The sequence below is a fragment of the Suricata suricatta genome, chromosome 1, assembly GCF_006229205.1.
Source record: "Suricata suricatta isolate VVHF042 chromosome 1, meerkat_22Aug2017_6uvM2_HiC, whole genome shotgun sequence".
Taxonomy (NCBI): domain Eukaryota; kingdom Metazoa; phylum Chordata; class Mammalia; order Carnivora; family Herpestidae; genus Suricata; species Suricata suricatta.
Window position 1 is genome coordinate 46200133 of NC_043700.1, and position 27107 is coordinate 46227239.

Here is a 27107-nt window from a genome sequence, read left to right on the forward strand (position 1 = left end):
TATGTTCACAGCAGCATTATTTGTAATGGCAACAAATGAAAACGAATGAACGTCCACAGGCTGAAGAATAGACAAAATGCAGTATATTCACACCCCAGAATGTGACTTGATCGTGAAAGGGAACAAAGTCAAATACATGCTACAACATGGATGAGCTTCCAAGGACCCTGAAAGGAAAGTGTCGAAAGAAAAAGTGGGTTTTCCCTCAAATATCATTTTTAGTTTTTAAAAAAGAGGCCTAAGTTATCCAAATTCCCCATTAAAAAAAAACCCTTCCACTAAGTTGGAAATAAAAAAATTTTTTTAACTTTATTATACCTAGCAGAATAATTTCAGGTCAAGATTATTGCAGAGATTCTATGTGATGGGCTAGGGAAATACCAAGACCATGCACACTGGTCTCAGAGGCGCCGGCCGCCAAAGTGCCTTGAGCTTCCGAGTCCAAGTGCTTTCCCGCCTGCACACGCCAGTCAGGCAACATTCGCCTTCACCCGGCAGCATCTCCGACTGCTTTCCGCCCCACGTACCAATTGTACATATGTTTACAACACTTCATAGTTTGAGTCATCGTTTCTGTTTTAAAAGCCCATTTCTGGAACCGGGGGCACAGGCAGGAGAAAGAATGTGAGTCCTAGTCGAGAACATGCCCCCGATTAGAACACCACCCCCAGAGGACCATGTCTCCTTTTACCATGCCATTTCCAGGGACAGGACAAGGCGACAATGAACAATTATCTGCAGGCAGGAGCGACGAAGAAGAGGTGGAGGTGCAAGCCTGTAGGCAAGACAGAGACAGGAAGGGGCAGAAGAAATCGGGATGACAACACAAAAGGCAACAGGGCAAGAGTGTGCAGCAGGGGGCAGGGAAGGGGCAAAGGCCAAGCGAGGTCATCTCCCCTCTTCTCAGCCCAGACCGCATCCCCTTTCTGCCTCCTGACTGAAAAGGGCCCCTCATTACTTTATGAGGACAAATCAGAGCAATTTCTTCCACAGCAATCACTGGGCATAATTTCCCAGTCCTCCGTTCTCACTTACAGATGAGGAAACTGAGGCCCAGAGAAGGAATGGGTCTAACCTGTGCTTTTTAAAACTGTGGTTTTTTTTCCACTTACATTATTTAAGTCACTCTTAAAGGCTAAAATTTTTAAAAATGTGTTTTTGAAATGAAACAGCCCAAGAAGTGCAAATAGATAACTCAGAGCTGATCAGATGGGTGGCCTTGCCTATTCCCAGGGGACCCCAGGGGGTCCTGGGGAGCAGTTTTAAAACACTGGTATAAAGTGACAGACAAGTTGAGCCTGGCTCCTGCCCCAAAGCCACAGCAGCAGCCCTGCACGAACTGTATTTTCCTATTTTCTGTATTCTTGATGCTCAGGTATCCGGGGGCCTCACAGGCCTGGGGAAACTTCCTCCCTGGAGAAAGCAATCAACTGCCCTATGAGCACAGCTTTCCTATGCAAACCCACCCATCCAGAGCTATTCCCCCCACCGCTTCCTATACCGGGCTCACAGGGCTCTCCCACTCGGGGCCAAGGTTCCTTTCCCTTCCACAGCATCCCTGACCACGGGTGGGGGGTGGGCAGCCCCTATGCCCCAGGGCCTGCCAAAATTATCCAAACTGGCAGATCTCAAACCTGTCTACCCAGAGCCCTGCCTCACCTGTTCCTACCACTGAAACCACAACAAAGTCTCCAACCTATGTTTCCTCAACTCTCTCTGCCTCCTAACAGATCCTGATGTGTCCCCTGATGTTTCCCTGTGTGGCTACTCCCAAAGGTGTGGTGGGGCCTTCCTCTCGGGGACTGTAAATAACAGACTCTTTCCAACTGTGGTCCTCTCCAGTTCTGTGGACCTCACCATACCTGGGTAATAAAACCTACATTTCAAAACAGGCCCATTCTAGGGGCACCTGGGTGGCTCAGTCCCTTAAACATCCGACTTCAGCTCAGGTCATGACCTCACGGGCCGTGGATGGGAGCTCCACATGGAGCCTGCCTCGGATTCTGTGTCTCCTCCCTTTTCTACCCCTCCCACACTCATGCCCAGTCTCAAAAATAAACATTAAAAAATTTTTTTTTGTTAAATAGTCCCATTCTAGAAGCAAATGTCATCCCCAGAAATCCTGGCATTAGGATTTAGAACATTCACATCCTGAAGGGGTTACAGGTCTGGGGAGTGAGGGGTCTCCTGGATGACTTTCAACTGTGGGTGGGGAAGGGACCAGAAATGAAGAAGGAGGCCTGGCCAGTCAGCAGGAAGATCCTGGCAGGGAGACAGCCGGTTCAGAGGTACTGAGGTGAGCGCGGCCTGAGGATGGATGAAAGAAAGCAGGACCATGGAATGAGTCCCAGGCAGCATCCGTCCACCTCCGGGCCAGCCTCAGCCATCCAGCTCCTCCTTGACAGTGATGCGCAGGGGGCAGATGCGCAGAGGCTCGGGGGGGCCGTCCCCCCGTGTGCCCCCCAGGTAGAAGTAGGGCCGCACCTCCCCGAAGCGGGCGTGGAAGGTGTAGAGGTGGCAGTGGCTCTCAGCATCATAGAAGGACAGCTCGCCCTCCTCACACTCCAGCTCCACGCGCAGGCGGCGGGGGACGGCCAGGGCCAGGGGTGACGTGGCCGGGTCCGAGGTCACGCAGTGGTCCCCCTCCACGCCCTGCGTGCGGCACACGTACCAGAAGCCCGAGCGGGTGTCGTGGTAGCAGCTGTGGGAGTGGCCCTCGGCGCCATTGTCCTGGCGCAGCCGCACCACGCCCACCCGCCAGCTCGGCAGCCCCGCCAGGTCCACCTCCCAGGTGTGGGAGCCCTGCGAGAAGACGCGGGAGCCCAGCAGGCAGGGCGCCGATGAGAAGCGCTCCGGGTTCTCCACCTGCACTCGGTAGCCATGGTTCGTGACGCTGGTGAGGTCGTCGGACACCGAAAGCCAGCCGGCCGCGGTATTGGGATCGAAGCTAAAAGGCACTGAGGGCAGAGGGAGAAAGTGAGGGTGAATCAACAAACTTGTGCTGCCCCCTGCCACTCCAGCTGATGCCTCCAACCCCCAAACTGATGGCTGTGCCCGCCCCAGGGCATGGAGGAGCTGTCCAGGGCTGAACGGTGCCCCACCAAAAAAGATGGTGATGTCCTAACCGCCAGTTCTTCAGACACGTCCTTATTTAGGAATGGGGTCATGGCAAATGTGATTAAGATGACATTAGACAGGAGCTGAGCAGGACTTTAATCCAATATGACCACTGTTCTTACAACAAAAAGGATAAGAGACACAGACACACGAGAGGAGAAGGCCAGGTGATGACATGGGCCAGGATCCAAGGGCTACAGCTGCCAGCCAAGGGCTGCTGGCCAACCCAGGAGCCAGCGAGAGGCACAAAAGGACCTCCCTACAGGGTTCAGAGGGAGCATGGCCCTGCCGACACCTGCGCTCTGGACTTTCAGCCCCTGGAACCTGGAGAGCAAGTAAATCTGTCCTTTTACGGCATCCGGTGTGCAGTGACAACACAGGAAACCAAGAGGCGCAGGGGCCCCGGATGCTCACAAAACTCCATAACAATTTGGAGAAGCACATAACAGCCCTCTGGGTCACTGACGTTTCTCCCTGCAGAATCGTGTCTTCGCTTGGGTTGCTGCACAAAAATACCCAGGCTGAGTGACTTCAACAACAGAAACATCTCTCTCATGGCTCTGGAGACTAAAGTCTGAGACTGGGCTGTAGCATGGTTTGGTCTGGGTGAGGCCCTCTTTGTAGCCCAGAGATGGCCACCTCTTGCTGTTTCCTCACACGGGGCGGGGAGGAGAGGAAGCCGGCTCTCTGGTGCCTCTTCCTTATAAGGGCACTAAGCCCATTCTGGGCCTCCATGCTCACGATCTCATGTAACCCAAATCACCTCCCGAAGGCCGCACCTCAAATGCCATCACATCAGAGGTTGGGGTTTCAACATACGAAGATAAGGGGATACTCAGTCCGTAGTGCCCAACACGGTGACTCGCATGGGCTGAGTCACTGTGGAAAGCCTATCCGAAAGGAGGAGACCTTTCATTACCCATACAGTACAGTTCTGAACAGAGAGGGCAGCCGACTCCTCTTTCTGCAGAGGTAACTGACTGTCAGGACCCAAAGAGGCCGGAGTTCTGCCAGAGGGTTTTGAGTGGTGGGGCAGGGGGTGGAGGGGGCACCAGGCTGAAAGCAGCTGGAGAAGGCCCGACAGGGTGAGAAGCGAAAAGCTGGCTCTCTGCCTCACGTGACGTATGTCCCCGGCTGTATGTAGCCCTGCCTGCCCCTCTCACTCACCAGACTCAACAGACGTGACCATCTTCCTCCAAACGCGGTACTGCAGGGAGTCGAGGTACTTGCAGACGTCGATGAGCATGCCAGGCTGGACGGGCTCTGGCTCCATGGTGCAGAAGAGGCTGGGAAGGGAGAAAAGGCCTGATGGGCAAGGCCGGAGCCGTGCATCCTGGGCCTAGCTGGGTAAGCTGGATGCGGGCAACAGGACTCATTCCCTGGCCGTCTACCCACAGCAAACCTGGGCCGGGCTCTGATGGGGGATGAGCCAGTAGCCAATCAGGCTGCCCATAGCTCTGCAGGAGTCAGTATTCGGGCTCAACCTGCCCCAGCTGGGATAACTATGAATAGGAAGGTCTCGGACACAGTTCCCATTCTTGTGGGCACAAAGCATCTTTACATATCTGCTCATGGGATGTCTGAGTCAGAAGGGACCTCAACGGTCCTCTAATCCCAATGTTGGAACATATCATTGGCCTTTGCTTGAACACCTTCAGTGCCAGGAAACTCACTACTCTCCAAAGCATTCTCTCATCTTTGTACGGCTCTGACTGGATATATAGTTCATCGCTGTGAACCAACAGACATCAACACAAACCAGTGTGTCCCCGAGGTTCTCAGAGCAGCAGCCAAGAAACAAGCTTAAATATTGGGATGACCCACTGAGAAATACAAGCCATATGCAGGATGACACATTCTCTCCCCACACAGTGGACAGTGATTTTCCACACTCAGTAAAACAACACTTCCCAGCACAAATCGGAAGTGGCACGGCTTAAAGGAGGGCTCTCTGCACCAGGCCAGTCCCCACCACTCCCTCTGGGCCATACCCAGCTGGCTTCATTACCTGCCTGGCCCTGGAGCCACTGGCGTTGGCACCCCTGGCAATTCTGCCTGCTCTTCCCCTCCCCTCCATCAGCTTTGGCAACTTACCGGCGTTTTCGGCTTTTGTGTTTCTGAAAGAGAAAACAAAACAAAACAAAACAAAACAGAGCCATAAACACAGTGGGGGAAAAAAAAGTAAGTATCTCAACTCAGAAGTAGCCCTACCTCCCATATTCATGGATCAGAAGACTTAATATTGTTAAGATGGTAATACTCCCCAAACTGATTTACAGATTCAATACAATTCCTATCAAAATCCTAGCTGGCTTCTTTACAGACACTGACAAGCTGATCCTAAAATTCATACAGAAATTCAAGGGACCCAGAAGAGCCAAAACAATCTTGGGCAAAAACAAAGTTGGTGGCTCACACTTCCCGACTCCAAAACTTACTAAAACCAACAGCAGTGAAGATACTGTGGTACTGACAGAGGGCAGACATACAGATCAATGGACACTGAAAGTCCAGAAGTAAACCCTCATATTTACTGTCAATTAGTTTTCTACAAGGGTGCCAAAGCCATTCACTGGAGAAAGAATGGTCTTCAGGAAATGGTCTTCAGTGGGACAACTGGATATCTACACGCAACAGAATGAAGATGGATTCCCACCTTGCACCATATACAAAACTTTTGTAAATTAACTCAAACGTAGAGCTAAGCCTATAAAACTCATGACCTTGGATTAGACTATAGTTTCTTAGATATGGCACCAGAAGGACAAAGATATGACACCAAAAGGACAAAGAGCAAAGAAAACACAGATCAACTGGACTTCATCAAAAGGAAAAACTTCTGTACTTTAAAGAAAGTTACCAAGAAAGTGAACAAATGACCCACAAAATGGGAGGAAATACTTACAAATCTCATACCTGCCAAAGGTCTAGCATAATACATAAAAACCATTACAGTTCACAACAAAAAGACAAGCAACCCACTTTAAAAAATGGACAAAGGATTTGCACGCACGGTTCCCCAAAGATACACAAATGACCAACAAGTACATGAAAAGATGTTCAACATCATCAGCCACTGAAGAAATGCAAAGTAAAACCACAACGAGATACCATTTTACACCCAGGTCAGCAGTGGCCTAGGTGGTTCAGTTGGTTGAGTGTTCAACTCTTGATTTTGGTTTAGGTCATGATCCCAGGGTTGTGGGATTGAGCCCATGTTGGGATCCACACTCAGCATGGAGCCTGATTAACATTCTCTTGTCTCCTCCTTCCTCCTTCCCTCTCTCCTCTTCTGCTCCTTTGCCCCTCTCCCCTGCTCACCCGCTCTGTCTCTCTCAAATAAAAATTTAAAAATAATAAAATATTTTAAAAAGAAAGTCAGCGCTGGCAAGCATGTGGAGAAATAAGCCCTCGTACATCACTGATGAGACTATAAAATCAGTGCAGTTGCTTGGAAAGTGGCCCGGCAGGTCCTCCTCAAACAGTTAAACTTACAAGTTACCGTATGATTCAGTAAATCTATTCCTAGGCAATATACCCAACAGAAATAAAAACATATGTCTACACAAAAATTGCCCATGAATGTTTATAGCAGTATGATTCATAATAGCTAAAAAGTGGAAGCAACCCAAATGTCCACCAATTGATGGGTGAATAAATAAAATGCAGCATATCCATACAACAGAATATAATTCAGCCCTGTATTGACACATGCTGCAAACAATGTCGTTTCAAAACACGCAGAGTGAAAGAATGAAAGCAGGTCACAAAAGGTTACAGATTATATGATTCCATTTACAGAAATCATTTACGGAAATGTGCAGACCAGGCAAATCCTTAGAGGACAGAAAGTAGATTGGTGTCTGCGAAGTACTGATGGCGGGTAGTAGGGGGGAGCACAGGAGGGAGACAGCTAAAGGGCACGGGGTTTTTGTTGGGGAGGTGAAACAGTCAGTCTACGACTGACTATGGTGATGGCTGCACAACTGTGTGAATATAGTAAAGCCCACTGAACTACATTTTAAATGAGAGAATTATACGGTATGCAAGTTTTATCTCACTAAAAACTGTTATATTAAAAAAAAAATCAGGGCACCTGGGTGGCTCAGTCAGTCAGGCATCTGATCCTTGATTTCAGCTGATGTCACGATCTCACAGTTTCATGGGTTCAAGCCCAGTGCTGACCGCATGGAGCCTGCTTGGGATTCTCTCTCTCCCTCTCTCTCTGGCCCTCTCTTGCTTGCACTCTGTCTCTCTCTAAATAAATAAACTTAAAAATACCCGAGTCACAAAAGCACCCCTGAGAACACACTGGTCCCTGGGCAAGATGACACTCCCAATTTCCTCAACAGAAATAGCAAGGACTCTGGCTTCAGAACCCACCCCATGATTTTATTATCAGGGCCATTTTGGAGACAGGAGACATCACGGTTCAAAGCTTTGTATGAGGCAGAGAACCCCGCACAGTCCCTGGCGGGGATGTGACATTCACCCGGCCTGAGTGGAGGCTGTCCCTGTCCCTTCTCAATCCACTCTACAAAGACTCCCCTTTCCAGAGAGTTCAACTGTTCTCTAGGTAAAGGAGATACCTCACTATCCTAATCGATTTCCAAACGAGCTTTCCATTACAGAAAGTTCTTGATAAAGACCAGTGATTCATGGGGTGGCGGGGGATGAAAACAATAAAAAAACCAAAATGAACTAAGCATATTTTTTAAAGAGAGAATGAGGTCACACTTTTCTTTTTAAGAAAAAAACATTATGTTTATGATTTTTGAGACAGAGACAGAGTGTGAGTGGGGGAAGGACAGAGAGAGAAGGAGACAGAATCTGAAGCAGGCTCCAGGCTCTGAGCCGTCAGCACAGAGCCTGACACGGTGCTCGAACTCACCAACCGTGAGATCATGACCTGAGCTGAAGTCTGACAGAGCCACCAGGTGCCCTAAAGTCACCCTTTTCTTAAGAAAGCAATAGAGAATACCAAAACATCACATTTACATTAAAAAATAACTGTAAACTTTAGAATATTCCATTTTGTCTTCTTTGTAAAAATCCTATAATCTCTGTTGAATCATGAGAAAAACATCAGACAAACCCCAGCGGAAGAACAGGCCCTCTGGCCAGAACTCCTCAGGACTGTCAAGGTCATGAAAAACAGAGAGAGAATAAGAATCTGTCACAGACCAGGGGAGACTGGGAGACGGGACATTAAATGCACAGTGGGCCCCTGGATGGGCCCCTGGAGCAGAAAGAGGATATTAATGCAAAAAGTGGTGACTCCAATAAGTCTCGACTTGAATTAATTACAACGTACCCAGATCAGTTTCCCGTGGACAAATGAGCCATACGGTGACGTAAGGTGTTAACAACGGGAGAGACTAGAAGGAGGGGTATGCCAGGGAATTCAGTACTATCTCTGCAGCTTTTCCATAAATCTGAACCCAAAATAAAAAGCTTATTTAAAAAGTACTCCATTTGTGGGGCGCCTGGGTGGCTCAGTCAGTTAAACATCCAACTTCACCTCAGGTCACGATCTCACAATTCGTGAGTTTGAACCCCACATCCGGCCCTGGAGCCAGGAGCCTGCTTCAGATTCTGCCCCTCTCCCACTCATACTCTCTCTTGCTCTCAAAAATAAACATTAAAAAAATTAAAACAGAAAAAAAGTACTCCATTTGCATTAAGGAGCAGAGAAAGAAGAAACGAAAAGAGAGAGACAGCAAGAGTGAGTACCAGAGGAGAAGGGCACGGGAGAAGGAAAGGAGACAGAGGCAGAGAGAAGGGAAGAGGCCCTCAGGAACTCTGCTCTGAAGAAAAGCGTCCTGGCCTCCCCACAAGCAGAGAGCTCCCTCTGAGGGCTCCTGGGGCCAAGCAATGGGATACTTGGGGAGACAGACTGGGGTGGGCCTGGCCGCCAGCCTCCGGCTCCCCACCTGCTCCTGAACACCCGACGGCAGACGGCAAGCCCCTCACCATGAGAAAGGAAACGTCATCCTCCTTCATCTCCACCTGCAGCCGCTCAATCTCGTGGGCCAGAGCCTCTGTGTCTTCCGCCAGCTGCTTCATCTTCTCTTCAGCCAGCCGCTGCTTCTGCCTCGCCTCCTCGGCCACGGCGTCCAGGATGGCTTGCTCCTCCACTCTCAGGAACTCGCGGAGCTTGCCAAACTCCTGCCGGACTCGCCCTTCCAGCCAGGCGGCCTCCACCTACGGCAGAGAGCAGGACGGAGCCACGGAGGGTCAGCTGCGGGTGCTCACCAGCACCTGGCCCCGGGACGCTCAGCTTCTAGCAAAGGAGCTCTGCGGTCGAAGGAAACCGTGGGCAGACCCCCCAACAGGTAGAGTACTGATGCAGTGCTATCAGCACAAATTTGTAAGTTTAAAGTCACACAGCATAAGGAAATTGTCTTAATAAATTAAAAACTCAAATCAAATCCCTGCTTCTGGATGACGCCTATCGTCTGTACCCTCCTCCACACATACTAATCTGTATGTTGGTTAGGCGCTCAACAGCAAGGCAATCCTGGATTACAGAAATGAACTGTTGCTGTTATTAACCACGATTTTTATTTTTGTAATGTGCTTAAAAATTTTTTTTTGAATGTTTATTTATTTTTGAGAGAGAGACAGAACACAAGCGAGGGAGGGGCAGAGAGGAAGACAGATACAGATCTGAAGCAGGCTCCAAGGTCGGAGCTGTCAGCACAGGGCCCGAAGCGAAGCTTGAACCCTCGAATGCTGAGCTCATGACCTGAGCCTCGGAAATAACAATGATTTTTAAAACTTATTTGCCTTCCAATCTTAAGACTTCAAATCTGTCTGATGCAGAGCCTTGCCAAAAGAATAGGAAGTATGTATTCTAAAACTGAATCATTAATGACAAACAAACCCCTAATCATAACTACACAAAGCTTGTAAAAAGTCAAAGCAAAACCATTAATGCACTCAAGGAAACAGCAGAAAAGTATTTCTGACCTTGGAATGAAAAATACCTTTTTGTACAGTAATAAGACACTGAGAAATCTCAAAGGAGATCACTGAATAGATATAAAAATAAAAAGTTTTTTTTCTTTTAAGTAGGCTTCATGCCCAGCACAGAGTCCAACATGGGGCGTGAACTCATGACGCTGATATCAAGGCCTGAGCTGAGATCAAGAGTCAGATGCTTAACCAACCGACCCACCCAGGCACCCCTAAAAATGAGAAGTTTCAAATGGCAAGAGACTACTAAAAAAAGTTAAGTACAAAAATACAGTTCCAAAAGGACCACTGGAAAAACAACTCAAAATGTATGCGGTAGTAACAGCAGGTCATGAATCTCATCTTCAGATTGAAAGTTCAATATATGTTCAATAATATGTTCATGGTTCTGACAATATGTAACAAAATATTCACTAAAAAAGTGAAAATGACCCCAAAAAACTAAGATTAATTCACTTTGTGAAAAAGAAATGACATTGGGACACCTGGGTGGCTCAGTTGGTTGAGCATCCGACTTCGGCTCAGGTCATGATCTCACGGTTCAGGGGATTGGGCCCTGTCTGTGCTGACAGCTCAGAGCCTGGAGTCTGCTTTGGATTTTGCGTCTCCCTCTCTCTCTCTGCCCCTCCTCTGCTCACACTCTGTCTCTCTCTTTCTCTCTCTCAAAAATAAATAAACATTAAAAAAATTTTTTTAAAGAAAAAGAAATGACAAGCGAGGAGAAATATTTGCCACATAAAACAGACTGTTATTCTTAATATACAGAGCACTCTAATGAATCCTTAGGAATCCACTAGAGCAAAGGGAAAATATTCCAAGAAAAAAAGCATATGAAGTGGCATTCACAGAAGAAACACAAATGGCTTTATACTTGTGAACCAATGTACAAACTGACTGTCAAAGACATGCAAATGAGAGGATACCGCTGAAATATCAGGTCAATAAAATGGGTCCTGCATGGTGGGAGAGGCAGTGGAAGGCAGTAGGATTTCTGTCCCACAGAAAATAAAAAAGCAGGCGGAGTTAAGTCTAACTACCCTTCCGGCTGGCAATCCAGAGCCTCGAAGGGTGACACATGAAAGCCTTCACTTCCCTCACCAACCTGCACAGATTGGATTTAGGGGGAGAGCAAGCATCACATAGGAATCCTGGAATCTCACACCTGGCCAGGTGAGAGTTCCACAGCACCTGGGACAGGCGGACAGGTGCCAGCACCTGAACATATGGACGTGCCCTGGGCACCTCCACTGAACCCAGCATGTGGCCAGCCAGGTGAACGGGGCTGGCCACAAAGGAGCTCAAGTGGCAGAGGCAGAGCTCCAGGATCCCACGGCGACCGCAGGGAAAGCAACTCACTAGGAGCCTTCTGGCAATGGGGGGGAAGAGGGGGGCACAGTCACTTCCTGTCTGGACCGGAAGTTCAGCATGTGCTCTGGCTCTGAAGGTATGACAAAATGATTCATCGCAATAGTGAAAACCACCTCTCCAATCCAGCTGGATGGCATAGAAAACGCGAGAGCTATTGAAGAACTTTTCTCTGTTGGACACTTCACATGCATCCTCTCAAATGAATGTTTAAAAATATCCTAGTAAGATGACGCTGTCCTCTTTCCACAGATGAGGGGATTAGCTTGGAGGGGGTAAGTGATGTGCCTGGAGGATGCGGCTTGGGTTTGGGAGTAGGCAGGCTTTGCGGTTACTGCCTTGGCCACCAACCTTTCACAATCGTTTCTTCTGCTTTGTTCCACTAGCTCTGCAGCTCGGGGAAACTCAGTGGCCAGATGTTAAGGAGGCTCTTTCCCAAGCCTAGTCCCCTCGCATGGGTGCATGGGCCTGGGAGGGGAGTGCCAGGCAGCCCGAGCCAGGTGGGTCTTAGCTGAGAGGTACTTAGTAGAAGCACTCACTCGGGCTGTGATGGAGCAAAGCCAGGATAACCCGTCAGAAACCTGACTGCCAATCCACACAGGACTCAGAGGAAGTGGGGGTGCCAAGGCACAAACAATGACAGTGGGGAAAGAAAGGAGACCACTCGTTCATTCACTTGCCAATCACTTACTGATCACCTATTGGGTGCCAAGAATCCTCTCAGATTCTAGTGTGCCTGCTTTTGTTATATTCTAATAGGAGTAAATAAAAAAATAAATGATAGAAAGTTAATTGCAGTTAACATAGTGTTCCAAGTAACACAAAATGGGGAGATATGAGAGCAACTAAAGGGGAAGGCTGCTTGGGTAGGGTGATTAGGGAATGACTCTCCAAAGAGATGTCTGAGCTGAGATACTAATGACAAGCTGCCCCTTAAGGGAGATCCGGGGAGGAGACAGGTCATTTGAGGGGCAGGGGCAAGGCCAATGTGGCTGGAGCCAAGCAAGGGAGGAGATCAAGCCCAGGAGCAGGGCAAGGGTTGGATGAGGGCTGCGGAGGCCCTGGTGAGGAGTCTGGACTGGGAGTGTGACCGCAACACTCTTAAGCAGAGGAGTGACACAATGTATTTTTCTAAAAGATCAGTCCACTCCATGGAGATGGACTGCAGAATAAGAGCGAAAGGCTGGGGCCCTGGTGGGCGGCCAGGTGAGAAACATGGGAGACAGGGCCAGGATGTAGCAGTGGAAACAGAACGTCAGGTGGACGTCATGTATTTTGCACTTAGAGGAGACAGGACCGCTATGGAGTGGCTGCGGGAAGGAAGAGGGAAAGAGGAATAACTAAAGAGTCTTAGGTCACCGTTGGCTTGAGCAGCTGGGTTGGATGGTCAAGTGCAGCACGTGTTGAAGTTAGACTGAAACCTGTGCAGTTGGCACAGGTAGTTTTTCAAGTCACTCCCATGGCTGCTGGCATGGCCCGTGCCCAGCTATTTAGAGAGGCCAAGGCAGTGCAGCCACAATCAGTAACCTAGGACATGACCGTTCTAGACCCACAGGCTGATTCTGTGTCAACGCCCACAGCCAGGACAGGCCCACCCTCACTCTCCCCCACCTCCCGCCCCTCCCCCCTGCACTGTCCCAGGTGTCCCGGATCTTCCCACCCAACTGGTGCACTCACCTGATTATGCTTGGCAATGGCCTCATAAGAGCGCCGCATGGCCCAGAAGGCCTTGGCTTTCTCCCGAAGTGCATGCTCCATGTTCCTGCACTTGGCCTGCGTGAGGAAGAAGGAGGAGGCACATTAGGCTGGAGGCCAGGCATGGGGAGGACACACCCCATTTACAACCAGAGTCCCACCTGAGTGTGGGTGCAACTCAACCATTGACTCAGCCCAGTCTATCCACATGCTGCAGGACACAGGGGAAAGTCCTATGACCCTGACCTTGAATCTGATGTTTTTAGCATAAAGCATTTTCAAGTACCTTCTAACTGACCCCATCATCTTATACCTGGTACAGGTGGGGAGACAGGGCCGAGACCACAGTCCGGCATAAAAGAGCATCCCGCTCAGGCCTAAAGCTGGTCCAGGCAGGCCAAGAACCCCCGAGCTGTGTGCCAGCTCTGTAGACAATGCGCTCACAGGCTCCCTTCCCAATTTTCTACACGGGACTGGCCTGCAGTTAGTATCGAACAGGTCTGATCACAGGTTGATCCAGTTATTCCTACAGGGCCTGATCTAAAATACAGATCTCCCCACATCCCCACCTGGGTGCAATATTCTAGCAGGTGAAATACTCTCGTCACTGCTTTCCTCAAATACTTTTGGTTTAGTAGTTTTGTCGTTTTAAACTTAACCATTCTGGCTCTGCTCTCCTTGGACTCCACTACCAGTTTTAGGTTGGAGTCCTACCTTTTGTATTTCAGGCCTATCCGTTTCTTTCCATTGTTAGCCTTTGCACTTGTCATTCTGAGCAAGCTTACCAAGGTTTTTCTTTGGAAGAACAGTAACAATTCTAATGGCATTAATTATAAGTAGCCAGCATTTAGTCAGCATTTATGATTTGCCAGGGAATGTGCTAATTACTTTACAAATTACATCATTTAATCATAACATTATCCCTATTAAGGGAGTCCTATTATTAGCCTCATTGTAGAAATTTTAAAAAAACACCACCAAAAGCACACAAAAAAGAAGTGACTAGCCCAAGAGCACACAGCTAGTATATGGCAGAAAAAGGATGTAAATCTAGACAGTAGTGGCAGGCAGCCTCTAAGAGGGACCCAGGTGATTCCACCTCCTGTGTGATAGGGCAATTTGCTGCTTTAAGCTTTCAGTTTTGGGGGTGATTTGCTATACAGCAATAGAGAATACAGATTTGTTCTCTGGATGGTCTCTTACTCCACAGCCCATTCTTTTAACTGCTGTAGTCCAGAAAATGATGCATTTCGTTTTCTGCAGATTTTGTTTTCTATTTGTTTTGGTTATTTTTATCATCTTCTGTGAGAATATATAACAGATTTTTAAAAACTGTTTTCTGTAGTATAACATCTCTAGGGTGAGCCTCCCCAATAGCAAAATAAAATCAGTATGAACATTCCACAAGACCAGTGAAAAATCATCCTAATGTTTTATTTTGTGGGACAAGAGGTCTTGTCGCAGTCATGTAAATAAGCCCCAAAACAGTTCTGTGATTTGCCGAATAAGCACAGATGACAGGAGTGAAGGAACTGCCCACACATTACCCGGGGTGTGCTGGCCCCAAAACCACGCAGCACAGCCCTCTGCCTTCAGCCCGACAGCCAGGGAGTTATGAGCTGAGGAAGATGGCAGGGTGCGGGGCGCAAAAGTCCCTTGTTCGTTCCCAAACTCTTCAATTACTATGAGCATTCTGGTGTAATTCAGTAAAGACCAACCCCAAAATGACCCTTCTCTGAGGTGTGAGTTGATGAGATCCACCAATGATTCTATTGGTGACGAGAGTTACTACTGAGCACGTACTGTGCATCATCCATTAAAGTAAGTACTTTATAAATACCAGGCTAGTTATATAGAGGAGAAAATAAGGCCCAGAGGAGTTGAGTCAGTTGTCAAAATTATACAGTAGGACTTTATTTAGTAGGGCCAGGATTTGTATTCAGAACGGCCCAACGATAAAGACCATGTTCTTAGCCACACTACACACCCTCGTTCATTAAGAGAGCTATTACTATGTTTGCCTGCCTGCCTTCCTTTTGTTTTTAAGTGTCACTTTTCCCCCAAGTTTGTCGTCAGTTTTCTGCAGTCCTAGAGAATAAAAGTTTGTAATTCTGCCAATACTTTGCCCAATGCCTTCAATCACCTAGCCATGTTAATAAATTTTTCTGATCATCAATGCCAAGCTAAACAACACATTTTAAAAACTAATGGGTGTCCCCAAACTGAAAACAACCCCGAATGTCCATCAACAAGAGATGGATGAATAGTTATGGGATCTTCATATAACGGAAAATTACTTAGCAATAAAGAACAAAATATTGACACATGTAACACATGTGATATATATTCACACTTATACACACGTGTATAAATACACACACATATAAATGTCAAAGGAAAGACACAGAAGAGTATATACATAGTATCACTCCATTTATGTGAAGCTCCAGAATGGGCAGCACTAACACAAGGTAACAAGTCAGGAGGTGGTTGCCTTGTGGCCACTGGGGAGAGGGGACCTCTCCAGGGTGACGGAAATGTTCTAGTTGGTTCAGGGTGGCAAGTAGAGTGTAGATAATAGAACTCCTCAGATCAACATTCAAGGTCTATGCATCTTACTGTATATAAATTCTACCTCAAAAATTTAAAAACCTCTAAAAAGAAAACACTGATACAATTAGCCTTTTCTGGTCACCTACCAAGAGCTTTCCTCCCACAATGAAAGGAAATCCCTGCAATTTCTCCCAGGATTACGAGTTATTTTTACCTTTCAATCTCTGTTGTTAATTTATTTGCTTTAGCATAAAACATAAATGCGCCTTAAATACACATACATGAGGTTAAGTGCAGACTGAAGGTTATAAAGTGAACACCTCTGTAACCACACCCAGGATGTGTCCCTTCTCAAGCACATCCCCTTCTTGCCGTGGGAGGGACCAAGGGTCCTTATTTGTATGTATTTCCCTGCTTCGCTTCATAGTTCTATCACCCACGTATGCATCCTTAAGCTAAACAATATACTTTAGTTTTTCCCAGTTTTGAACTTAATATTAATGGAACCATTCTGTGTGTATTCTTGTGTGCCTTGTTTTCTTAACCTTAATGCAAGGTTTACAGGATTCAAATCTGTTATCATATGTAAGTTTATTCATCCGTTGTTGCACTGTATTCCAGTGTATGAATGTACATTTACCCATTCTGTGTTCATGGACAGTTGGGTCATTTACAGTCTCCAAGTAATACAAACAGCATGCACCTTCCTGCATACATCATGTGTACATGTACACTTGTCTGTGCAAAATATTCCTGGAGGCAAAATCACTGGGCCACAAGTGTGTGTATCTTCAGCTTTAGAAGATAACGTCAAACTATTTTCCAAAGCAGTTGTACTAGTTAATACCACACAAGCAATGTTAATAAAAAATGTTTATTAATAAATGGATATTTATTTTTTAATACCTGTTCAAGTCTTTCCACATCTTTTAATGGAGTTGCCTGCCATTTTCCTACTGGTTGGGAGGAATTTATTATAAATGTGCAATGTCTTTTATGTGTTAGATGTAAGTATCTTCTATTGTATCACTTATATTTCTTGATTTCAATATGGTCAAATTTATTGGTCTTATCCTTTAGAATTAGTGTTCCTTTGTTTTAAAAATACCTCCATACCCTAGGGTCACAAAGTTAATCTCCTATATTATTATTATTATTATTATTATTATTTAAGCTTTATGGCTTTCCTTTCTCATTTACGTCCAGTGTGGATACCTGGAGTTTATCCTGTGAACGGTATGACGTGAGAACCATTATTTTAGAGCACTGGTGCGCCCCACTGACACACAGGCCACCTCTACCATACATGAGACACAGACCTATTTCCAGTTCTCTAGTCCGTTCCTCTGGCCCCCCTGTCTGTCCTCTGCCAAATCACACAGCTTTAATTTCTCTAGCTGTAAAATAAACTTAGAGCTAATAAATGTCTCCTAAGGATGTTTTGGCAATCCTTGTCCCTTACAGTTTTGATACAAATATTAGAATTAGCTTGTCAAATTCCACAAAATAATCATATTGGGATTTTGACTAGGATAGTACTGACTCTACAGTTCAGTTTGGAGATAACTGACATCTTTAAATCATGTCTTCTAATCTATGAATATGGTGTATCTTGCCACTTAGTCTTTGATGTCTCTCAATGAAATGGTTTTTCCCTGCCAGAGATCTGCACTTTGATACCTTTAGTGTTATAAACTCAATTTTTTATACTACTGCATTTTTAATTTTATATTTGCTGATATGCAGAAATATTTTAATCTTCTTTTTGCAACCAGCATTCTGTCTAAACTCATTTATATTCATAGTTTATCCATAGCATCTTTTTATTTTCTATGCAACAGAATGTTTTTTTAATTTTTTAATGTTTTTTTAAATTTATTTTTGAGAGACAGAGAGAGACAGCATGAGCAGGGGAGGGTCAGAGAAAGAGGGAGACACAGAATCTGAAGCAGGCTCCAGACTCTGAGCTGTCAGCACAGAGCCCAATGCGGGGCTCGAACCCACGAACTGTGAAATCATAACCTGAGCTGAAGCTGGATGCTTAACCAACTGAGCCACCCAGGCAGGCGCTCCAGAAATTTCTATACAGATACATGCAATCACATTATCTACAGATCATGCCAGTGTAGTTTCCCTCTTTCCTAACCTTATACCTTTTATGATTCCTGACTTACTTTATCAGCTATAATCGCCAATACAAAATTGAATAGAATTGGGCATAATGAGAAAACTTTCAACGTTTCACCATTAAATATGGTTTTGGCTATAATTTTCAGGAGATATACTTCATCAGATTGATGAAGTTCCTTCTATTCCTAGTTTGCTAATTTTCTGAAGCACAAAAGTATATTGAACTTTTATCAAATGTACTTTTTCCAGCTATTGTCCTAATCCTACTTAAGTGGCACAAAGCTGGGTTGTTTTCCTCTCTGACAACTTTTGTCATTTAACTGGAATGTTTAACATAACCCAATATGTTGGCATCCAAACTTACCACCTATTTGCCCCACCTGTTCAGTACTTCCTTTTCTTCCTCTATTTTGGGACTTACTATACACATTTTATTCCACTTTTTCCCTTTCCATGCATTTTGTGGTTCATCTAGGAAATACTGCACGTAAAAAGTGTGAGTTCAAATGAATCTAAACAATATACTTTTCCCGTTTGTCTCAGATATTCTGATTTTAACACAACACACGTGTATCCATCCAGACCCACCATTCAGGGGCCTGCAGAGAGCCCAAGGAGCAGAAGCACTGGCTCACTAGCGGGGACCCTGGTGCGAAACCTGGTCAGGACTCATTCAGGTCACCACTGCCCTGGGGAGCTAAATGGCCCACGACACATGTGGAACACAGACCAGACCCCAAGCTCAAAAGAGCAAATGAGTTCTGATTTTAGTTTCAAATTACAACACTCAAAATTAGACAAAAACATGCAGAACAGAATGCTTTTATTTACATTAAAGGATTCAGAATGTGATTATAAAGTCTACATCATTGATTTTAAAAATTACAAGTTCATTCTTTAAGTAGCAAATTTCAATAGTATATGTAATACCTTAAGGATTTTACAAAGTTATTTTACCCAAAATATTCATTAACACAGGTGCTATGTGGTAAAATAGAAAATGAGAAGGGTGTAGGTAAGAGAAAGAATCAGTATTATTTCCCAAAATTGTCGCCGCACCCCTCAAGTACTTATCAAAGTGCTAGTCATGTCTGCAGCCAGGGCTGTCTGCCCCAAGCCAGATTTTCTGCCCTCCAAGGCCCTATGGATGCTGCTGATTCTGACCAATTCCTGCCTGCACCACCCAACTCTCCCAACGTGGCCTTGAAAACTCAGCTCAGGCTCCCTTCCCTTCCTCAGGGAGCCGCCTTCATCTCGCCAGTAGAGTTCAGGTACATTCCGTGGGCTCTCCCAGCTCCCAGGTACAACCCTACAGCCCCACTTACCACCCTGGATAATCACCTCCCTTTCCTGGAAAGGCTACAGGCTTCCAGGAAAGGCCAGGTCCTCTTGGTGCCCAATAAACCTTTGCAGAAGGAATGGGCACTCTCCCTATGAAGGTAAAAACTGTCTTATCCACGCATATCCCCAGGTCTCAGCACAAAGTGGATGCATAGCTACCCACCTGCCAGTCAATGAGAGCATCCAATGTCCACGTCACACTGCCTCCTGGACTGGAAGTTTGGAGACCTGATTTGTATCCTTGTCTCTATACTAACCACTGGTGAGAGCTTTGGTAAAAGTTCTCTCTCACTGGCTGTCAGGCTCCATACCTTAGAGGGACGCCCAAGTGGCTTAGTCAGTTAAGCATCTAACTCTTGATTTCGGCTCAGGTCATCATCATCCCATGGTCTTGAGACTGAGACCCATGTTGGACTCAGTGCTGGGTGTGGAGACTGCTTAGGATTCTCTCTCTCCCTTTCTCTCTGCCCCTCCCCCTCTCTTAAAAATTTTTTTTAAAAATTCTGAAATGAAGGCACATCTCTGAAATTTCACTGTAAAAATGAAGAACAGTTTTCTGTCCAAGCTTACCTAGCCCATTAACAGAGTTTCCTAGCATCTGCCTCTGGTTCCCGTCATTTTCCTGATTTCAAATGTTTGTTTTCAGGCAGAATGACACAGCAGCTAAGAGCTCTGGCACCTGGCCACCCAAGTTCAAATCCCAGCTCCCCCATTTAGTAGCATTCACTTTCTTCTCTCTGTACCATGGTTTTCTCACGTGGGTAAGAGGAATGAGACTGCCTCCCTCACAGGACTGTTCTGAGGTCCCCACTTGCCAATCCACGGAAAGTGCTTAGAAGCAAGCACCAGGCATGTGTTAGCTCTCACTGTCGAGTGCCACTTAGTGCCAGGTGATTTAACTCTCCTTCTGGCTATTTTGCAGTCTTCTTAAATGGGTAGGATAAATGCATCCAAGACAACAAGATCTCGTCCAGAACCCTTTTCCATTCAACTCAACCCAGTCTTCCATTTTCCCTTTCTCCTTAGTGTGCAGTCCCGCTTATGAAGCAGGTGTCTACCATGGTGCCTCGTGCTTGGGTCCAATAACTCAGGAGCCTCAGTGAGCAGCATTCAGTAAGACCCCAGCCCTGCCCTTGGGCACATGCCTTACAAGCAGGCAATCAATGTCCTCCATGCAATCTGGATCTAGTAGGGCCAAGCGCGTAATGGAGGGATTCAGAACAGGCTGTGTAGTTGGGAAAATGGGGGAAAACTAAGCGGGGGGGTGGGGTGGTCGGAATTTAAGAAAAACATGGAACATTCCAGGGTAAGATTTAGCCAGATTAATTGTAAGAAGGTAACCCCAGAAGGGGAACAGATTGGGGCTGGTGCAGGAAGAAGCTGGAGGCCAAAGAATGGTGCTCACGTCAGTCCAGTGGGATGCATAAGGAAGTGATCTGGACACTGGGACTCAGGAAATCTGAGTTCTAATCCTGCCCCGACCTTTGTCATTCCCTGCGATCGTCAGGAGTTGCTGTAGTTCTCCAAGTTTCTGTTTTTTTCGCTAGGAAAATGGAATAGCCTCCTCACAGTGCCCTGTGGTTCTGGGTCTGTGTATTTGGGGAGCTGCAAGTTTTCCACGAGAGTTTTCACTTAGTGTTTTCATTCAATTAACCTAAGGAAAACAAACAACAAACTAAGGCAAACCCTTTCTGAGTTACCTTATAAACAACGCTGACACACTTTCAGTTCCTACAACTTCAGTGCCTGCATCTGTTTGCTAACGACTTCCTTGACCCCAAGCTGTACTACTTTCACTGTCTTGGCCTAATTAAGAAGACAAATCCACTTAATAGGTAAAGGATATGCTAGATCTAAATGAAGGCCAATTGTATCACAGGAAAGTTTTGGTTCTTCGAAGAGGGTAACTAAGGCTGGCAAGTCAAATAATCACCCGGAAGAGGGTAAATGGGTCTCACAAGTATTGCCTGACAAGCCTCAGAGCCACCGATGGAGCAGTGCTTGAGTTCCAGCAAAACAGCCTTGTCATGAACATTTTAACTATTTTAGTTTTGTTTGTGCTTAATCTGTAAATTTTGTTTTACTGCCTGTGTGTGAAATAAGCAAGAGGAATTTATACTAGCTTAGGGTTTGTATGTAAGGAATATATTTTAATTCACTGTATTAGGACAGTTTTTCGTTTAAGAAGAATGGGTACATAGGGGCGCCTGGGGGCTCAGTCGGTTAAGTGTCTGACTTTGGCTTAGGTCATGATCTCGTAGTTCTTGAATTCGAGCCCTGCAGTGGGCTCTGTGCTGAGAGCTCAAAGCCTGAAATCTGCTTCAGTTTCAGTGTCTCCCTCTCTCTCTCAAAAACAAACATTTAAAAAAAATTTTTAAAAAAAGGAAGAATGGGATCATTGTTCAGGTTTAAGAAACATGTGCCAGAGGAAGTCGCTCCAAGCTCCAACATGTACTTCAGGGCTCTGGTTTAAACACTTATGTCACGTTTGAGGTGCCTGGGTGGCCCAGTCGGTCAAGCGTCCACTTCAGCTTAGGTCATGAACTCGTGGTTTGTGAGTCTGGGCTTGGCATCAGGCTCTGTGCTGACAGCTTGGAGCCTGCAGCCTGCCTCGGATTCTGTGTCTGTCTCGCTCTCTGCCCCTCCCCTGCTCATGCTTTGTAGCACTCTTTAATAAACATTAAAACTAAACATAAAAAAATAAACACTTATGTCATGTTTGGATATCACAGCACCTCCTTCCTTCATGTCCCACTGTACTTAGGACAAATCTCAAATCCTTACCCTGCCCTCCATGCCCCGTGTGATCTGTCCTGGACTGGATGCCCTCACTCCCCACCCAGACATCTCTGGGTTACTGTGTGCCCTGCCCTCTGCCCCACCACTGCTGCTGGCTGCCCCTCACTTGGCTAACTCCTCCTGAGCCTTCAGGTCCCTCTGAAGCCACTTCTCCAAAGACTCCTTTCCATGCACTGCCAGACAAAAGCAGGTTGCCTTGTTACAGTGGGTCACATCCTGTACTGTCCTTCACAGGAATGTCTGAAACTAGGAGTGTGATTAGAAGCATGTTTTTAAGTTTATTTCTTTCTTTTCAGAGAGACAGAGAAAGCAAGCAGGGGAGGGGCAAGGAGAGAGGGAAAGAATCCTAAGCAGGTTCCGCGCTGACAGCACAGAGCCTGATGCGGGGCTCAAACTCACAGACAGTGACAGTGAGATCATGACCCGAGCCGAAATCAAAAGTCCGGATGCTTAACCGACTGAGCTACCCAGGCACCCTTAATTAGTGTGATTATTATTCAATTATATCTGACTCCAAGAAGCCAAGTCCAAGCTAGGACTGCTCTGTCCTCTGCTTGACATAGTGGCCTGGCACACAGTAGGTACCCACTGATGGCGGTTCTTACCCATCAAGCCGCTTCAACACCTACACATAGTCAGCTGCCCTCAAGGCTCCCAGAACAGAGAACCAATAGGGAAAGTCTTCCCCAGGGACCAGAGAAGTTTGTCACTGCCCAGAGTAGGGGCTGAACAAGGCCCCAGGTGAACTGGATACAGTACTTGCCCTGTGCCTTTGGACACAGGGCTTATAATCACACTCCTAGTTTCAGACATTCCTTTCACCTGAGACTCAGTGTTTGTAAAATGGGGAGAACAGTACCTATCTGTAGCAAGTGAAATAAATATGTCCACATCCTAAAACTTAGAACCTGTGAACATATAATTTATAGGACAAAAGGACTTTGTAGGTAGGATGTAATTACGGATTTTAGGACGGACCATTATCCCGAATGGTGCAGGTGGGCCCAAGGTAATCGAAGGGTCCTTATAAGAGGAAGTTAGGGGAGTCAGTCAGGGAAGACAATGAGGCTACGGAAGCAGGAGGTGGGATGATGTGCTTTACAGATGGAGAAAGGGGCCTCTGAAAGCTGCACGGGGCAAGGAAACAGATTCTCTTCCGGCCTCCAAAAGGCACGTAGCGCTGCCAACACCTCAATTTCAGGACTTCTGGCCTCCAGAACTGTAAGAAAATACTTCTGTGTTCTGTTAAACTGCGATGTTCGTGGACACTTATTACCATGGCAGTAGGAACCAGTCGCAACCTCATGGGGGTTTTGTGAGGATTAAACTGGTCGGCAGGTAAACACTCAAGTGCACAAGGCACGGAGTAGGTGCTCAAAGAGTGTCGGCTGGTTCGACTGTTACTTTTGCCGAATCCCTCAGATGGTTGACAAAGTGGTCCTTCTAAGGCACAGAGCTCACCACAAAGGCCCTATCTAGAAGCTTTCAGGGCTGCCCACGGCATGCAGCGGAGGCCCCCTCAGCCCATTCTCACCTCTTCGGCCTTCCCACGCTGCTCCCCGCCCAGTCACCCGGCACTATTTACTGTCTGACTCCCCTACTACGGGGCGAGCTCCACAGGGCTCGGGCTCCGTGTTACCTCTGTGGCCTCAGCACTGCTAATATGTCTCGAACACAACACAACAGGTCCTTGGGACACAGCTGAGTCCCTCCCTGCGTCAGGCTGAGCACACCTGGCCTGCATTCTCCTCAGATCTTTCAGGACGGGACTCCTGTGTCCCTGTAACATCGCCCTCGGTGCCCATCAGTCTGACAATGTCAGCCCTCTGCTTATAACCCTCCTACTGCTCCCTAAGGTCTTTAAAATAAAGGCCAGGCCTCAAGGCCCCAAGGCTTCTTCTGTATCTCCATTCTCCTCTAACTACTCTGAAATCCTCTTCGTGCCTAGGAGAGTTAGGCCTCCCCCCAGCTTCTGGACTCTGATTTAGGCTGCTGCCTCTGCCTGAAATACCCATCCTCACCCTCTTCACCTGGCTAACACCTCCTCATCGCTCAGGTCTCTGCTTGAAGCTCCTTGGAGGTATGAAATGGTGTTTATCTAATGTCTTGCAGTAGCCCTGGCACCTAGCAGTACAAGGCATCTGCTGAATGAATGAGAAGTTGTCATTAGACCATATGTGCTTCCTGGCACCTGGCTCACTAATCCTGAATCCTGGCTTAGCCCAGACCTGGGGGTTCTGCCTTAGTGCTCTTGGCCTTGACCCCTGCCCATCTTCCTGCTCTGTACCTGTGCCAGTCCCATGGTGATGAGCCATGACTTGATCCATGGTGCCCCCCTATCTCGACCCCAGTCCCCAGAATGCCCAGCATTTACTTTAGTTGTCCCAAATCAGGGCCTGGCACTCCTGCGAGTATGGGAATGAGCACTGTTGTGGACCAATGTTAGACAAATGCCTGTTGGGCAACAGGCGTTATAGGGTTATCCCTCTCCAAGCTACTATAGTATTCAAACATGCATTTTGATAACATTGCCCTTTACTTGAACTCTGTCAAAATGTGTATGAAACTCTTAACCAACTCTGGATATTTCTTAAGAAAGGCATTAGGGGCACCCTGTTGGCTCAGTCTGTTAAGCATGGGACTCTTGATTTGGCCTCCGGTTATGACCTCACAGTTGATGAGCCCAAGCCCCTCGTCAGGCTCTGCGCTGACCATGTGGAGCCTGCTTGGGATTTTCTTTCTCTCTCTGCCCCTTCCTCCCTCATGCACACACTGTCTCTCTGTCTCTCTCTGTCTCAAAATAAACTTAAAAAAAGAAAAGAAAAGAAAAAAAGAAAGGCTTTAAAAAGAAAACAGGGTCTGGAGACCAGCCGTTGTTAAGTCCTTACACCACACCTCCTTTTCAATCCACTCAGCTTCCTACCAGTTAACCAGTGGGTCTGATCCATGTGTTAATAGCTTAGGAAATAAATCAGTGTTTCACACCCTGTGCAATTTTTAAAATAAATCAACAAGTAAAAATAAAATAACCGAGAGTGCCAGACAGAGAACAAGAAACATTTTCACAGAACTTTTGTTTCAATTGACACAGACATACCGGTGCTCCGGATCACAATGGGAAAACTATGGGCTAAAGGTCAAAAACTGAAAAGTCCTGATTTGGCTATTCCTTACTTTCTGATCATTCTTCCTATACCAAAGTATTCTCCATGTTACTTTTGCCCTGTAAATTGCTCAATTTACAGCCACTGGAACTCTAGGCATTGGGTGCGGAGAGTGGTCTAGAATAAACCAGTTGGCCAGGGCCAAAAGCCTCTCCATGCCTCCACCATACAAAAGGCCAGCTCAGGGAAGTATGTGACCCACCTTGGGAGACCTTATCTCTGGCCAGGTTTGGGGCTCTCGAACTAACCTGAGTGACCCAAGCTCCAAAATTCCCGGGCGTTACCCACACCTGGGCATTTCAAAGGGGCCTGGGCCACACCCTGCTGGGGTAACTGGAGCAGGACCTCGGCCCTTCAGAAGCGGGTGGGGCCGTCCTGAGAACAACGTGTAACCCCAGTTCCCACACTTCCTGTTTACATTCCCTCCTGTCCCCTCGCAGGCCCCCACACCGACCCCTCTGTAGGTTCGAGGAGTCCGAGAGCTGGAGGTCCCCCAGCAGGACGAGGCGCGGGTCTGGGCACAAGGGTCTGACGGGAGCCGCGGGGTCCGGGGTGCCAAGGTCCGGTCCAGACGCGGCCGCCACGTGCGCGCTCGGCCACCTCCCGCACGCTGCGGCTCTTACCCGAAAGTCGTGGGCCGTGTCCTTCACTGGCTGCACGCGGTGCCCTTGGTGCCGGGGGTCGGCCTGGCACGAGCAGCACAGCAGCTCCTTGTCGTCGAGGCAGAAGAGGCTGAACGGGCCGCGGTGCAGGCGGCAGAGGCGCGGGAAGTGGTGGCCCGCCCAGCGCGCGCCCTCGGCTTCCTCCCGCAGCAGCTTCTCTACCAGGTTGTTGAGGGTGTGGTTAGTGCGCAGGTCGGCGAGGACTGCTCGGTCCTTGCACACCGGGCAGGTGGGCGTCACCTGCACCTCCCAGCAGCGGGTCACGCACCCGCGGCAGAAGTTGTGGCCGCAGCGCAGAGTCACGGCGTCGCGGAAGGGATCGTAGCAGACCGCACAGAGCAGCTCCTCTTTGAAGGAGCGGGAAGGCCCGGGGGACACAGCGGGGCCCAGCTCCATAGCTGTAGCCACCGGCTCCCCAGTCAGTAACTTTGGCTCCGACCAGTCCACCCTCCTCTAGGATTCAGGACCAACGCCGGGCGCCTCCCGACCCCTTCCGTTCCGCGCGTTGAGCGACAGAGGCGCCGACCAATCGTGCAGGACGCGCTCTGGAGGCCCCGCCCTAATTCCGGTCGGCGCAGGAAACCCCGGAAGAGCAGGGCGGACCCGTCTGCTTTGCGGTCCCTGGTGGTCCCGCGGGTGCTCCTCGGCCCCCGCCTGTCCTCTGCGGTCTAGCCCGGTTCAGGGAGAAGGAAGCTTCCTAGTTGTGCTGGAGGGCTTCCGTGTCATTGGAATCCTATTAACGATTTGAAATGGGAAATGAAATTTAAGATCCTTCCTCACAGAATCTCCGGAAATCTCAAGTCGGCGAGGTTGGAGAAGAGGGAGCTCTCCAATTCCTGCTTCTGAAATAGTGGCTGAGTCTTAAACATCTGTTTCCCACATTTGCTTTCGTTGTTTACTTATTTTGACCGGTCTTATTCCTGCGCCCTGGGATAAGGAGGAAACAGGTGAGAGAAGGGGGTAGTGGGAAGAGCTCTAAAAAGACACTTTTCCGGTCCCGTGGTTGCATAAGTGGGTATGTCACAATCTTTCAGAATCTATTTCCTCATGAGTAAAGTGTTCATTTGCAGCTCTTGTCTGCATGAGATGAGTATTAAAGTGAAATGAATACAGAAGGTGCTCATTTATTAGTCAGGCCCCCATTAAACCAGAGACATTTAAGGATTTCTCCAAGTTAGCTATGGGAACTAGAATCCAGGATGAAATCTCTCCAACTGCCCCTTCCTGCCTCAGTTTAATCACTGTGCAGCCTTCAGGTATAGGATTCCTTTCTCCTGACACGCTTCCATTTTCCCAGTTTCTG

The 27107-nt window shown here is 47.5% G+C and overlaps 1 protein-coding gene across 8 annotated transcripts; it reads right to left on the reverse strand.

Annotated features, from left to right (window-relative positions):
- On the reverse strand, positions 1 to 26682 carry TRIM35 (tripartite motif containing 35). Of its 8 annotated transcripts, none has more exons than XM_029938220.1 (8): positions 25766 to 26682; positions 13138 to 13233; positions 9091 to 9321; positions 5212 to 5234; positions 4285 to 4403; positions 2672 to 2957; positions 692 to 775; positions 1 to 167 (listed from the first exon to the last, which is right to left on the reverse strand). In XM_029938220.1, exons 1-8 carry the CDS (start codon positions 26198 to 26200, stop codon positions 140 to 142), a joined length of 1302 nt encoding a protein of 433 aa, XP_029794080.1. In that variant the 5' UTR covers positions 26201 to 26682; the 3' UTR covers positions 1 to 139. The 8 variants fall into 8 exon arrangements, with proteins under 8 accessions (XP_029794080.1, XP_029794056.1, XP_029794074.1 ...); XM_029938196.1 differs by having other exon boundaries at positions 2485 to 2957; XM_029938214.1 differs by lacking the exon at positions 692 to 775 and having other exon boundaries at positions 2485 to 2957; positions 25766 to 26681.
- Between the last annotated feature and the right edge of the window lie 425 nt (positions 26683 to 27107).